The 16353-nt window shown below is 44.2% G+C and overlaps 1 protein-coding gene across 1 annotated transcript in view; it reads left to right on the forward strand.

The window, feature by feature from the left end:
* The first annotated feature begins 11730 nt into the window (after positions 1-11730).
* DLEC1 (DLEC1 cilia and flagella associated protein) overlaps positions 11731-16353 on the forward strand; it is a 33008-nt gene continuing 28385 nt past the window's right edge. Inside the window, exons 1-7 of the mRNA XM_069006316.1 lie at positions 11731-12033; positions 12837-12977; positions 13531-13687; positions 14166-14276; positions 15347-15498; positions 15758-15975; positions 16213-16294. Coding sequence (XP_068862417.1) covers positions 11731-12033; positions 12837-12977; positions 13531-13687; positions 14166-14276; positions 15347-15498; positions 15758-15975; positions 16213-16294 — 1164 coding nt within the window. The remainder of the gene's footprint in view (positions 12034-12836; positions 12978-13530; positions 13688-14165; positions 14277-15346; positions 15499-15757; positions 15976-16212; positions 16295-16353) is intronic.

The raw sequence follows: 16353 nt of genomic DNA on the forward strand, positions 1-16353 counted from the left end.
ACAGGATGAGAGGAAGTGGCCTCAAGTCCCCCCAGGGGAGGTTCAGATTAGATATTAGGAAAAATTCCTTCACTGAAAGGGTGATCAGGCATTGGAACAGACTCCCCAGGGAAGCTGTGGAATCAGCGCCCCTGGAAGTGTTCAAAAGCCATGTGGATGTGGCGCTTGGGGGCAGGGACAGGGTTTAGTGGTGGACATAGTGTTGGGGTAACAACTGGGCTCAATGATCTTGGAGGCTTTTCCACCCTTAGTGATTCTTTGATTCTCTCATCCCAGATTATGCTGAGCACAGACCTCAGGCTTCACAACCACTGATGTCCAGGTCAGGAAACTCATTTCTAACCTTAGAAGACCACAGTCCTCAGACCAAATTATTTGCTGTCAGGAATGCTTGACATGTGTCTTTTTTTTCTTTCACTGTTGCCTCTTTCCAGCCCATAGTACTGGGGTATACAGGTTAAGTATGGGGGAGGGTTGATGATTAATGTCATAATGGCTCCTTTTAATATAGTTCATCTGTCATCTTAATTCCCTGCAACTGCGATAATCACAATAATTAGATGCAATTGTTCAGATTATTACCTAATTGCAGCTTTTTCCACTGTAGCCAGTTCACGTGACTTTTAAATGTGCAGAAAAGATGGCAAGTCTGAATTACACCTATATTGTAGAAAATCCTACGAGATATAAGAATGGCCCACAAGTTTAAACTGCACGTGAAGATCTTGTGATTCCAGAGCCTGCAACACAGATAATCAGGGATGTTACAAGTAATGCACTTTTATTTCTGATCCCAGAGACTTAAAACTATGCTTCACATAAACAGAGTGACATCAGACTTCCCTCCACCTCCATCTGAACAAGTCATGCAGAATCAGAAAATGTTCTCGAACTCCTAACACATCCAGAGCAGATGTTTATGCAGAAAACATGCAAGGAATTCCTGTGTCTCCCTGGTCCTAATGGACAGCCAGCAATTTTGGTGTTAATTTATAATCAGCCATGCTCTTTAAACAGCCAAACATGAGATGAAGAGAACGACACAAACTGAAACTTAGGGCCCATTTAAAAAAAAAAAAACAAAACACAGACAAGATGGCAATTTATTACTAGGTTAATTTTTAGATTATGCTATTTCCTAAATGCATAAAAGGAAGAACTTGTAAAATCTCATCAAGTGTATTCAAAAAGAGTATTCATCACCTCTGATTTAGCTTCTTATCACATCTAGTTTCATTTCATAAGATGAAAGTTAGGAGCACAGTTCAATAAACTGTCACTGAAGAGAGAGGAGCCTTTGAAAAGGATGAAGAGGACCAAATTAAGATGCTGAAGTATCTCAAAATAGAGTAAATACCCTTCAGAGAAATGGTGTTTTAAGTCTGAGATCACACTCAATATCTTTCTTACAAAGGGAATAATGAACCTTTGCTTTAAGTGCAAAGTAGAACTCAAGTTTATATTAAAAGGTGCGACTGCCACTTCCAAAATCACACATTTATACACCTGATAGAGACAAATGCAGCCACATTCCTCTGGCCAGTGATGTTATTTGGGTTTTGGAAAAGAAAACACCAAGGGGATATCGGAGTGCAGAAAGAACCACACAAGTTGCCCACTGAGGAAGTATTTTATTGGGTTTTGGTGCCTCCTCATCAGTTTTGAAAGCCCGGTGCAGCCCAAGCAGAAAGGTTGAATGACTCATTTCCTTCCTGCTCCCGCTGTCAGGCACCTCAGCCACTGAAGCCTTCCCACAGACATGTCCCCACTCAGGTTGAAGGAGCCCTGGTTTGTGCAACTGCACGCGGACGTGCCTTGGGAACAATTCCCGGAAACTCACACGCAGAGCTGCCCGACTGCTGTGAGCATTGCTGCTGGGATCCCAGCTCCCAGCCTGTGGGCTGTACAAGAACCAGAGAGTACAACTCTGGAACTGCTGTCTCGGCTTTGCCTTTGAGTTTGTGGCCCCTCAGGCACCTCCCTAAGTTCCTCAGGGCTTCCCTCATTCACCTCATCCAAATTATGCCGTCAGCTACCCTTGTGCCTACCATGTGATCCCTGAATCCTGAAACCTTCACCCTCCTCGCTGTCTCTGGCTCCTTGCTTGGTGGGGCAGAAGGGGAGAATCCCCTCAGACATCTATTTTTCTACAGAAATAGCGGACAGACTCTTCTTTTTATCAGTGTTGGATCTCCTTTAGGTGAAAGATAAAAAGAGCTGCTCTGACAAAACATAAGACAACCCAGCAAACCAGCTTTGGCTGCTTAATGAACAGTTTCACTTAAAAGTGTTGCAAGCATGTGCAGTTTCAGCACACAAACACACCAGGAGGACGTGATGGGACATGATCTCACTGCTTTATGCCTTGTGTTCTTCAATCACGGTGAAGACCTGATGCATTGCATTCCAAGGTGCCGGCTGCAGCTCAGGTTAAAATGAGCTCTTGAAGGGTTTTTCACACTTTCTAATGCATCAGGGATAATTCTATGCTGCTGGGGGGATGCAGGAGTGTGTATTTTTAAGGCCAAGTGCAATCAAAAAAAGAATTTACTCATTCCACCGAATATGAAAAAAGGGGGGAAGCCCCCAAATGCAAGCATTTCTTATTGTATCAAGTAACTGGCTCTTTCCAGGTCAAAGGCAACACTGTAATGAATTTCAAGCTAAAGTGTAGCACTTTAGGTCATACTTTGATTTTTAATTGGTTGCTGATAGTTTCTGGGTGCTCCTGGAGGGGGGAAAAGTGCTGCTCCTTGAACTTAACAACTGTAAAAACAGTACTTGGCTGCATAAACACAGACGTCTCCATGTCATTCCAAGTGCTGCAGAATGTCCCAGCTGGCCACCTGTTTTTACTCCATAAGGCTGCCAGTCCCTACAGATCCTGCCCCAATGTCTGCCAGACCCTGGCACGTGTACTGGATATCCTTTGGCATCTTACATAACATGGGGGCAGCTGTAGGCAGCACTGTCCTAAGAGCAAAACCTTCCCTTGGGACACCTTTCCTTACTCAGAATCCTAAGGACACTCCTGTGTTAGAAATAAGCCCTAAAATGTTAAAATATAAGGTAAGTAGCTACCAGAGTAGCCTGCCTAGAGATATGTTATGATACAAAAACAATCAGGTTAATAGATGGGTTGTTAGGTGTGGTTTACAGCAGGGCATAATGGGGGGAAACCCAGGCATTTTGGGACCTCTACAAAGGGGCCATTCCTTGTCTCCATGCCTGCAGTGAAGGCCAGTTAGATGGCAGTAAATGAAGGTAAATGGAAACAACACATACCCTGTTTCCCGATTTCCTGGGCACAGTAAAAGGGTACCACTGATTGTATCCTGCTATCCTGGGAAGGAAAGAAGATGCTGATTTTCTAGGCAGGTCCCAGTTCCTCTGGCTGGTGAACTCACTGCCTTTGATCCACTACAGGGCTCACATGGAAAAGCACATACAAGCCTGATGGTTTGGCTGAGCCAGCCTTATCTTCCCCTACCAGCAGAAATGAAATAATATACTGGGAGAGTGAGGTGATAACACAGCTGTGCATTTTGCTGATGACAGACTCTGCGTGCCCTCAGGACATCACCACCTCTCACACTCTCCCAGTGGGATGGATTTCCTTTCTCTCATACTGAGTTATCTTGACTCCTACAGACGCTATTTCCAGTGAGATTCCTCCCAATCTGCAGGAGCTAGGGCACAGTTTGGAGCAATTAAAAATGTGACCAGGCCTCTTTAGTAAATCCAAATCTCTTCCTTTTCATTCCTGTCACCAATGCCAGGTTGCTAGAGCTTCATGTCCTCTCCTTGCACTCCAACCCTTTGCAGCTGATGACACTGGAGTTGGGAAAGATAAATGGGATGAATTTACCTACACCTCAAATTACCCTTGCAAGGGCTTTTGGAGGTAGCTCTAGCAAGCCTTACTCATGTTGTCCCAAACTGAATAAATAGTCTCCCTGAGATGATATTTTGGAGCTATAGCAAGAGGTTCTTGATCAGCTGTGCAGCCCTAACTCAGCTGGCCTTCTGGGTCATTCATCTGTGCCCAAGTTTCTGGGGATAAAGGGATAAAAATCCTTTTAAACCTACCCCATTCATCATCCTGAAACAACATAGCCAGGAAAGATATTGTTTGGAGCTTGGCCTAAATTAGCAGTTTTCTGGGAGCTGAAAATAACTCAATGTTAAGGTAAAATGTAAAAAACTTTTCTCTTGATGTTCTTCTTAGAGGTGTTGGGATTCCTTTTCCTTCTGAGTTAGGTGGCAGGTCCTCATTGCTCTGTACCTTACAGGAGACAGATTTTGAGTCTTCTCCATCTTCTTCTCCAAATATTCAGACCTCACCCCATCCTTTACTGGCTGAGGGCCTTGCTCAGCACATCCTCACATTACAGACACCTGGAGCACAAACAGGCATGGAAGAACAATTTGCATTTTTCCCTCTAACTAATTCACCTGATTCACTCACCCAAACCAGGAGAGCAGGGGAATATCTGCAAACCCATTGTGTCTGACAGTTTGTTGACAGGAGGCTGAGAAAAGTCCTGCCAGATAAAGGTAAGAAAAAAGAAATTTAATTCCTTGTGCACAAGATTACAAAACAAGAAGGGCAACCTGGTAAAGTACTGAGGCACTGGGACAGCACAAGACAGGTCCAAGCCATGGTTTTCTGACAACCATGGCTTGGATGAATGAGCCCAGACAGGTAAATCACAAGGGGATAAAAAGTAAGTAGTAGGGTGATCTCAGACAGGAGCTCCCAAGGGTGGCGAGAAAAGTAGAAGAAACAGACTGAAAGTTTCTCCTCTTCCAAGATTTTTTTTTGCATTTATAGAAATCCTGGCTGCTGTGTAAAAAGAACTTCCAAGAGAACTGAAACCCAGAAGGGAAGAAAGAACCATATTTCCTACTAAAAAGTGTCAATCATTGGGTTATTCCCAGCAGCATAAATTAGCCGTCGTGGAGTTCTGCCATGGCATGCCAGATTGCTTCCAGGACAGAAGAGGTTCACACAAACCTAATCTATGTACATATATATGCAAACCTGGAATCTGCAGTGCAGGTCTGGGGTACAGACATCTCCCCTGTGGTGCCCCTGAAGGGTGGATAAACACTATTAAGCATCAGTTAAACATTTTTGTTACTGCAAAATCTTTAAGATCTGGAGAAATGAAGGCTGTGATCTACCACCATGTGCCAAGAAATGGATTTCTACCAAAACTAGCGCTAGGTTTCTGATCACAGGGAAAGATATTCTGGAGTGTGAAAATGCTAACATTATTCTTTAATTTGGGGACAAAAGGTATATCCATAAGAAGAAGCCAAATACTGGCTTGTAAATCTAACCAGAGGCTGCTTTCCTTGTTAGTTTTCATAGACTCCTTACAATAACTAGTGGAACCCCATACAGTCATGGAGCACAGAATGAAAATCACTAATTTTAACAAAATATGTCACTGGGTTAAACTGGTTTGGGTTAGAGATAATAACTTGAGAAAAGGAGGTCAGACTGTAATCCAATAACCCTCTGTGAGCCAGGGATCTGGGAACATGTCAGTGGAGTGGGAGCCCCTTGTTCTGCTCTGCCTGAGAGTAAGTGTCACATCTGCACTGTATCCTCCAGCAAGATCCCTGCATGGAGGGGAAGTGCGGGGGATCCCAGGATCTCTGTGAGAAGGGGGAGTGTGGAAGATCCCAGGATCTCTGCGAGAAGGGGGTGTGTGAAGGATCCCAGGATCTCTGTGTGGAGGGGTATCATGGAGGATCCCAGGATATCTGTGTGAAAGGGGAGTCTGGAGGATCCCAGGATCTCTGTGAGAAGGGGGTGTGTGGAGGATCCCAGGATCTCTGTGTAAAGGGGGAGTGTGGAGGATCCCAGGATCTCTGCGTGAAGGGGGTGTGTGAAGGATCCCAGGATCTCTGTGTGGAGTGGTATCATGGAGGATTCCAGGATCTCTGTGTGAAGGGGGATGTGTGGAGGATCCCAGGATCTCTGCATGAAGGGGGTTTGTGCAGGATCCCAGGATCTCTGCATGGATTGGCATCATGGAGGATCCCAGGATCTCTGTGTGAAGGGGGAGTCTGGAGGATCCCAGGATCTCTGCGTGAAGGGGGTGTGTGGAGGATCCCAGGATCTCTGTGTGGAGTGGTATCATGGAGGATCCCAGGATCTCTGTGTGAAGGGGATGTGTGGAGGATCCCAGGATCTCTGCGTGAAGGGGATGTGTAGAGGATCCCAGGATCTCTGCGTGAAGGGGGAGTCTGGAGGATCCCAGGATCTCTGCGTGAAGGGGGTTTGTGAAGGATCCCAGGATCTCTGCATGGATTGGTATCATGCAGGATCCCAGGATCTCTGCGTGGATTGGTATCATGGAGGATCCCAGGATCTCTGCGTAGAGGCGTAGCCCATTTCCAGTTTAATTAGTGATGTATCTGCCCAGACACTGCCAGAAAAGGATGACTGGCCCCTTTGTGTATGCATTTTCCACATGCTTCTCCTACTTGTTGGGTGTGTCTGGTTTGTAAATCCCATGTGGCATGAGTGAAATTACAGCGTAAGTATTTCAGCAGAAGCACAGCAATACTCACTCATGTTTTAGAGAGGGACAGACTTCTAGGTACAGGAAAAAAGTGCAGGAAACTAAGAAATGCTTAAACTCAGGAAATGTAAACTGGAAGCAAGTTGGAAATAGTTTACTCATGTCAGAAAAGAGTCACAAAATAACTCCACACAAGATGTTAAGAGAGAAAATAATGAAAAATATTCAGGTGGAACTGCCAGTCGCAGGTTATTTCAAACTCTCTCCAACTGGAGGTGATCACAGCACATCGAAGCAAGGTCAGATCTGTAAGATATGGATTGTCTCCAAACTAGGACATTCGGAGAAAAAGCAGCTTTGGCGGGACAGGGAAGCAGTGTGATGGGAGAAACCAGCTTTTAGAAACTGAGCTCTTTGGCACTTTTCACCTGAAAGTGAAAAGTTATTTCTCCATTTTCCATATCTGCAAATTTTACTTGGGTTTTGAAGTCGTTATGTGGATGCTGGTTTTTGCTCCTCTTCAGGAAGAAGGAGTCACTTTGATGGTAACTTGCAAAGGAGAACTGCATTCCAGTGGTACCTGTTCGGCTGCATCTGCAATAATTACAAGACAATACATAGTTTTGCCAGTGAAAAACATTTTGCCCAATACACTGGTAAGAGATGCATATTGCATAGATGGAAATATTTATGCCTGCTCAGTTGCCTGATCAAAATAAAGATTTAATGCAAACCAAAGATTTAATTTCGTTTTTAAAGGCTTTCATGAAAACGTGGAAAACCTTAACAGGACCACTGGAGGGCAGCAACGTCCAAGTGAATCATCCATCAGCGCACTTGTGGGAATTACTTCGTGAAACCTCCCACAAAAACTTAGCAAAAAATTATAAATAATTAGAAATTATATGCTGCCCATATGAAAGTATGAAAAACAGTTCAATTCCTCCAGAGCAAAAGGCAGCACTGCAGTGTCAGTTCCCTTGCTTTCCCACATCTAAAGAATGCCACCTGAAGCCTGCAGGACTTGTCTTGTTGCCAGAAATTGCTAAAAATATCAAAAACTGTGTGAAGTCTTGATGCATTCTGAACTCCAAGGATTTGTGTTTTTTTAAAAAATCGATAGAAGTGCCAAGACTATTTTGTATATCTATATATCTATAGATCTATGTATCTATGTATCTATGTATCTATGTATCTATGTATCTATGTATCTATATATCTATATATCTATATTTGACTTATATTTACATTTGAGCTATGTATAGGTGCATATGTCTAAATTAATCCATAGTGTTGCATTAACACAAGGAGGAAAAACCTTTGATTTTTATTTTTTAAGAGTGTCCTATATTTCATAATTTCAAAGAAACCTTTCAAACACCAAGTGAGTGGAATCAGTATAATGAGTGCTCCCTCTCTAAAGAAGTCCACTGACATTAGTGAAGATTTTGGGATCACTGTGAAGATAAAAGTATGAACTTTTCTGTGAGCATTGAAAGACTGCTATTATTAGTCCAGTGTTTACACATTTAAGGAATACATGTTCACAATAATTTAAGATTATAGTCAGACACAGTAGTCTGTTGGTTATAAATATAGAAATAATAAGAAATATACTGGCTGACTTACACACCCAGGACATACCATCTGTCTCTATTTTTGATAAAAGAGGAGCGAGGTAAATAAAACTGGCATGGAGCTTGATATTTCTGTAAAAAATGAAAGATACAGTTCCACTCTGCAATTTTGTTATGTACACGTAACCTCTTACTCAGTAACTGAGCTCCCTGTTTGCACTCAAATCACATCCAGCTATTTCATATGCAAAAATGTTCTGTCACTGTCAGAACAAGGAGAAAAAAAGGAGCTGGTCTTGTCCTATCATAGTGTCATTTGGCACCTGGATGCCTGAACAAATCACCTCCAGGACTCTGATTTTGTTAGATGACAATGGGAAAGATGTTTTCTGAACATGTTACTACCAGAAGAAAGAATGGGTTTGGACAACAGCTGAACTTTGAAGAGTCCCCCCAGGATAAAAAGGAATGTGAGGGGATCACTTGGGGAATGTGAACAAAATAAATACAGAAAGCAATATGATCCTGACAAGACAGGGAGACTGCTTTAAAACGTGGAAAAATCCATGTCTTAGCAGAAGTTATGATTCCTCTAAGGTATGTGGCAGGCATTTGGGCATATTTTATTTCAGAATAGCTTGTGCCTGGTCCTGTAGACTGAGAGCCCATTAGCTGATGGAGCAGACCAGGTGATCCTGGAGAGATCAGTTTCAGATTAATTTCCTCCAAGAAAAATCCCCCTGTGCTCCACACTGCACACAAGTGTAGGGGTGGGGCCCTCGGGAGCCTGTTCAGATCCACACACCCAATCCAAACCTAAAACCCACCATAAAATTCAGCCTTACATGGTACAGAGGGAAATCCAAGGTAAAACACCTGGTAGAAGTCATCCATGGCAGTTAGAGAAAGTGTTTATGTTTACACATATAAATATTTATACCTGTGTATTTATAACTATAAATGTAGGATAAAGTTGCCGTTGGGTTTTTTATTTTCCATTCCCTACATGCACGAGTCTCTCTTCAGCCTTTGGAATTTAATATTATATATTAATATCTTATAATGGTGATAAAGAGGATGATATATATGGAAATTGTTCTTAATGCTCATCATATTTACATGGAAATGTGTGCGTGTATATATATCCATGTGAATTTAACTGTTTTACAATAGGAACTGTGGCATTTATTCTTTAAGTTTATCTAAGTAAATGATGATAGCATAAAAATTGAAATCTAAGGGAAAATATCCCGTTGTCATATGGGAAACAATTGTGCATTGCTCTGGAACAGTGGTTTAAGCCCCTCTTCTGATCCTGCAGTTGGCTTCTGGGCAGATGGATCTCACCTTCACTTCCAGATTTTATGGACTGTAGTTTGAAAAACAAAATCCAGCTTCTAAGCTGAGACGATGTGCTTGGCAAGTTACTGAAAGACAGTAAAGATGAAAGTACAGCAAGATTTTTCCACAGTCAGTTTTCATGTGCTTTTATATACTGTTTTAAACAAAAACATCTGGTTTACTGTCACCATTTTAAAGGCTGGGGAAGAATTCTTTTTTAAAATTCTGGATTTTACTAATGTTCCAGTTAGCAAACAGATGTTAAAATCAATTGTAATAGCACATGATGTGAAAAGTTGGACTTCTAATATGGAAATGTGTTAAAATGTGGATGCAGGGATTTTGAAGGCGAGAACCTACAAGCCTGCACAGAAACAAAGTTGTTTGAGAGCACAAGTCTGATGAGGAGCTGCTGAGAGAGCTGGGGGGGGGTTCAGCCTGGAGGAAAGGAGGCTCGGGGGGACCTTCTCACTCTCCAGAACTCCCTGACAGGAGGGGGCAGCCAGGTGGGGGTCAGGCTCTCCTCTCAGGGAACAAGGGCAGGACCAGAGGAAATGGCCTCAAGTTGCACCAGGGAAGGTTTAGGTTAGATATTAGTGAAAATTTCTTTGCTGAAAGGGTTATCAAACTTTGGAACAGGCTGCCCAGAGCAGTGGTGGCATCACCCCCTGGAAGCCTTCAAGAAGTGTGAGGATATGGCACTTGGGGACAGGGTTTAGTGGTGATCTCAGCAGTGCTGGGGTAATGGTAGGACTTGATGATCTTAGAGATCTTTTTCAACCTTAGTGATTCTGTGATTCTATGAAAGCTGTGAACTTTTTCTATTGGAAAGCACAAGTACCTGGTCCTATCCTTGTCAGACATCTGTGATTTCTCGGCCTTAATCTTTGGTTATCACAGATTTGCCAAGCTTTCTCTTGGGCAAGCTTCCCTTTTCCACAGGGAAATTAAAACCATAGCAGTGCCTCCGGCTTTAATTTGGTGTTTTATTCCAAATGCAGACTTTGGTGAGCCGAGGACCTAAAGCTCGTGACACCCCGTAGACTCAAGCCCATGTGCCACATGCCTAAAAAAACCAAGTTGAATTTCAACCACCCCCATGGTTGCCGTGGGGTTTACACCCACAGCCTTTGGCTTATCTGCTGGTGGGACAACACCAGTTGGTGAATTCCAATTATTTTTGCCATGGTTATTTTCGGTTGAGGTTGTAACATTGCCCAGCCCATTGTCCAAAACCCTATAGAGCCAAAGGACCTTGACAGCGATGGAGAAGCCCGGGGGGCACAGTCTGGTTCCTTCACTCTGAGCAAGAAGAGTGGACGAGGGGGAGCAAAAAGAAAGAAAGAATAAAAAGGCAGCAGGACAAGGAGAAAATCTACACCGGGATGGTTTCTATGGAAAATATCACCGGGTTGAGCGGAGCCTGTTGTTAGCAACCAGTGTATACAGCCAGGGCGCCGCAGGCAGAGCGGGGAGGTGGATGGGTTGGGGCTGATGATGAATATTCCCATCTCCCAGCCCCGTTCCAGCGGCAGGGATGAGCGCAGCCTCCTCGCCCCGCGTGTGGGGAAATCAGGAGAGGATTTAGCCTCTTCCCTCAGCTCCAACCCACAACCTGCACAGCGGCGGAGGGACCCCCCACAATCCCCCCGAAGTCCAAATCCCCTTCACAGGTTTCAAGTCAACATTTTATTTCTTATTAATTCACGACGCTACTCGCACTTAAAATATCACAAGTACATTGCAGGGAAGAGACGGGATACGAGCCCCTCAGAGACTCGGCGTGCAGCACCCAGGTGCCCCAGAGCGCCGGCGGGTCTGTGAGGGGCCATGGCGCCCGGGAAAGGGAAGGGGGGCACCGCCATTACCCCGCCAGGCCGTGCCCTGCCCGCCCGCACGGTCACTCGGCAACGGCGGCGGCGGGCGGCTGAGGACGGGCCGGCCCGGCCGTGGCTGAGGGGAGCCCCAGCCTCGACACACGGGATCCCAGCGCCGGGCTGGACATGGCTGAGGGGAGCCCCAGCCTCGACACACGGGATCCCAGCGCCGGGCTGGACATGGCTGAGGGGAGCCCCAGCCTCGACACACCGGATCCCAGCGCCGGGCTGGACATGGCTGAGGGGAGCCCCAGCCCCGACACGCAGGAGCCCAGCGCCGGGCTGGACATGGCTGAGGGGAGCCCCAGCCTCCACACACCGGATCCCAGCGCCGGGCTGGACATGGCTGAGGGGAGCCCCAGCCTCGACACACCGGATCCCAGCGCCGGGCTGGACATGGCTGAGGGGAGCCCCAGCCTCGACACACGGGATCCCAGCGCCGGGCTGGACATGGCTGAGGGGAGCCCCAGCCCCGACACGCAGGAGCCCAGCGCCGGGCTGGACATGGCTGAGGGGAGCCCCAGCCCCGACACGCAGGAGCCCAGCGCCGGGCTGGACATGGCTGAGGGGAGCCCCAGCCTCGACACACGGGATCCCAGCGCCGGGCTGGACATGGCTGAGGGGAGCCCCAGCCCCGACACGCAGGAGCCCAGCGCCGGGCTGGACATGGCTGAGGGGAGCTCCAGCCCAAATCCGCAGGTAACGCAGCGGGGCTGGGCAGCACGGGCACAAATAGCATAGCCCCAAATAGCATCAGAGCCCTGCACACAGACCCTGCAAACAGCCTCACACACACACAGACCTGCACTTACCCTTGGGACACACAGACACGCACATACACAGACCACCCTGCACACAGAGATCCCCACTGCAAACAGCCTTACAGACACACCTGCACACAGAGACCCCCCCCTGTAAACAGATTCAGACCCACCAGCACTCAGAGACCACCCTGCAATCAGCTTCACACACAGACCCCCCCTGTAAACAGCCTCATAAACACACACCCACAGCCTCACACCAGATCCCCCTGCAAACAGCGTCACACACACACACAGACACAGCTGCACACACAAACCCCCATAGAAACAGTACCACACACACTGACATACTCCTGCACACACCCTGGGGCACAAACACACACCCTACACAAGGACTGTTGCACAAAAACATCCCCTGTACAGTGCTTGTATCTCCCTCACACACACTCTCCCCACTCACACAGCCCCATCCCTGCACAAACCATCACACACACGGTGCACACAGAGAACCGTGTCCATCACCATCACCTACACGTCCAGCCAGCCAGCACAGACACACTGTCCCACAGCACACACTCGCAGACATCCACACCTCCACGCCTCAGTAATCCTGTGCATACACATCCCCTTTCCAGCTACCTTTTCCCATTTGTTTATTCCAGCTGTTTGCATGCACCTAGTGATCTCTTCCCATCCTATATCGGGCTTTAAGCTCTAAACATCCTCATTTTCTTTCCCCAGGACGTCTCCCATCTGCTGGCTAGTGCCTTTAAGGACCTGTACACTGGAGATGTTTTTGAGGTGGACATGGCAACAAATTGGATTGAGTCCCAAGGAGAAGACAGTGTTTATCAGGACAGTTATGCAGATGAGCTAGAGAAGGTACAAGTCCAAACCAAGTCAGAGTTTGGAGCTCTTTAGTTGCTGCTTAGATCTTCTGTAAAATAAAATTAAAAGGCAGGTGTTGATTCTACAATTGACATTTTAATGGAAATTTACTTGAGCACAGTTTCCCATGGAACCTTTCATGTAAGTTAATATTCACATGCTCCTTCATGATGTTGTTATCTCTAGTTGGCTTTTCAGACACAGAGTGCAACCAGTAAAAGCAGTAGCCCTTTAAATGCCTATTGTACTGGCTGAAAACTTTCCCCTGTACCTGCTGATCAGTGCCCCAGGTTTCTTATCTTGTCATCACCCCAGTGGCTGTTGTCAGTGTGTAAAAGAAGAGACTGATGCTGGATGATTTTAGCCACAGGTATTTTTTTTTTTCTGTTTTGTGTCATCATGGAATGGCAGTGTTTTATCAGGCTAGTTTATGCTAGTAAAGTAGTGATGTTTTACCAATCTGTCTCTGTTTACCTCTCAAAGACAAACAAAAAACATCTACCTGTAACAGCTCAGATTTCTCTTTATTCACCCATACCCATGGCAGCTTCTTGCTGAGTATAAGAGCCGACTGATGGAAGTTGACAAAGCAGAAGAGGAGATCATTCAGGCCCAGGCCCGAGCCAAAGCTGAAGAAGAAAGGGTTCTAAATCTGATGAAGGCTGATGCAGGGGAAGATTTCCACAAAATGGGGCTGCCACCAGGTGAGGATTCGGGAATGTTGCCCCCCAGGACATGGTTATGGTACCTGGAGACCAGTTTGGAGTGGTCTTTACATCAACAGAGTGACTTGGAAGGATTTTGTGCTGACGTTCAAGTAGAGTAACATCTGGTTAACACTGAGAAACCAAACAACCAGGTCATGTTCAAGGTATTAAATTTGAATTTGAAGGGTTACCACTTAAATATTACAAGCATACATACCTTGATATATAGCAGCAACATACAGATTAAACGTTTCTCCAAAGGGTGCTTAGCTGGGTTTCAGCTGAATTTAGAACTGTGGAGGTACATGTCCAGATTTTGGGATTAAAATACCAGATTATATCTCTATAAAAAAATATAACCTGACAGGGATGAGGTGTAAAAGTATTACTTTGGATTGATCAAGATAGTGTATTTTAAGGGGCTAATATTTTGCCTTTTTTGATTGTCCTTTGTTTGTTGGCTTTTCTGTTGCAGTGGCATCTTCTTTTCGGTGGATTGTGGATAATGAACTTCTCAGAAAAAATAATTTAATCTGTCCTGAGGATTACATCACTGAGAAACTACCTCTTGCTAAAGCACCAAAAAGTAACTTTTAAAGCAGAAAGTAATTTAGACTTTCTAGAACACTCTATAATTAAAGTATTGGAGGATGTAGCAGATCTGAGTATATTTTTAGAGTTTCTTGCCAAAGCAGAAGGGACTCTATTATTTTAAGCATAATATTCCACTAAGGGCACATTCTCAAAGTAAAATTGATAAATTCAAAACTACTGAGTTTAGATGTTCTTCAATATGGTGTTTAATGGTTGTTGCACATTTGTTTACAGTTCTTTCCATCTCACACAAAAACTCTGAGTTCTATCTCTATCCAATTTCATTAGCACAGAAGCTGCAACTACATCTTGTATACAGTGAAGGGAAGCAGTTACATTAAAGTAAAAACTATTTTCAGTGAAATGTAATTGTTTTCTTGATTTAGGGTTTAAAATTTTCCAGTTCTGGAAATATATTAGTTTTATTTGCATATGACAATCAGTAAGAAAAATATTTTGGTCAAGGTCAAGACTTCTTTACTTCTTTTATTTACGTCTGAGCTAAGATGAAAGGTTTTAGGATCATTGAAATTAATTTTTTCAGTCAAGCCAAAATAAACATTTCAGAGTAATCAACTTAGTCACAGATTTCAAGATTTGGTGTTCCATAGGGAAAAATCTCACATCTCAAATTTGGTGGCAGTTTTGCTGTCTAACCATAGGAACATGGGACTAGGTGGTATATCCTGTTTTTGTCAAGTTTCTGGCTGTCAGAAGTCCATCATATAGATCTTTTTGTGAACTGAACAAGGCATTCTAAGTCCCACTCACATGTAAGGTTAACATATCTGTCTGGGAGTAATGTAACTGTATACAGCCTGTTTAACTAGTGCTTCTAAAAGCTTTCTTATTAAAGCACTCAGCTTTGTTTGTACAAAATAAGTTATAAATATAAATTAAATTGTAGAGGATTTAAACTGTATTTTTGCTATCAACAAGACTTAAAATAAAAACTCATATACCTATGCTTAGACTAAATAATGTTTTCATGTTTATCATTCTTATTCATGCTTATCATTCATGTTTTCCTCTTACAGAATTTTTTTTTTCTTTGAATTGCAGGAGCATCAGAACCTGGATACCTGAAAGGGACCCGTAAACAACGTGCTTTTTCACTGGACAAGAGTATCTACCTGCCTGGCAGTGTGACAAGTGTGTCTTCGACTCTGTCCTCAACTCCAGACTCTAGTCTCAAGGCTAAAACCATGAGTAAGGTACATTTTACAAGTTTGTTTTAGTCTGTCTGATCTGTAAGGCCTCTTGCTGTTTCTGCAACAAAGGGTGAATATCAACCCATTGTGGATTTGACTCCAGTACTTAATTTATTTACTCTGTTAAAAAGGGAGAAACACTGTATTTGCTATATAAATTTTCATTGCTGTGTAGCTTTAGTTAGACATGTGCAGTTCCCTTTTTCAGCATTCTCAAAATCACTGTGTTTAATGTTGCACGATGCACTCTTGTTTTTCAAAGACTACTAAAGCCTTACAGAAACGAGCTGGGAAAGAAAGTAAGGCCTGGAAAGCAGAGGAGATAAGTGAGTGTCTTGCCAGACTTGAGAAAAGACAGAATTACTTGAAGAACCCACGCTTTTTCCTACCCAACACTCTGCATGGAGGCAAATCTCTTGTAATCTCTCAAGAAAAAGTGGAAGAAATCATAGCCAGAAGAAAAGCAGAAGATACCAAAGGGTATGCAGTGTGTACAGTTTCTGGATTCTGAGCTGGAGCACACAGAGCTCCACTATAGAATTGCTGTGGATTTACCCAGAGATATTTTGAGCTAAATTTCTTATATAGTCTCTTAATAACAAAGTATGTCTTTATGATATTTTGTTTCTGCCAAAGGAGACATTTTGCAATTTCTCATTTTATCAGTATTTAGAGAACTAGGCAAGAAGATAATGTCTCCTTTTTTTTATCTTTCAGTGATACCTCATTTGTTCCTGTGTTTCTTGCCAATCCACCTTCTGTCCTGTTTTCATATGATAAAGCTGGGCAGGTTTATGAGGTGAGAAGGTTCTTTGTAGAGAGTTAATTCTGCCTCCCTGGAGAATTATGTCCTATCAT

Source organism: Aphelocoma coerulescens, chromosome 2 (genome assembly GCF_041296385.1).
Source record: "Aphelocoma coerulescens isolate FSJ_1873_10779 chromosome 2, UR_Acoe_1.0, whole genome shotgun sequence".
NCBI lineage: Eukaryota > Metazoa > Chordata > Aves > Passeriformes > Corvidae > Aphelocoma > Aphelocoma coerulescens.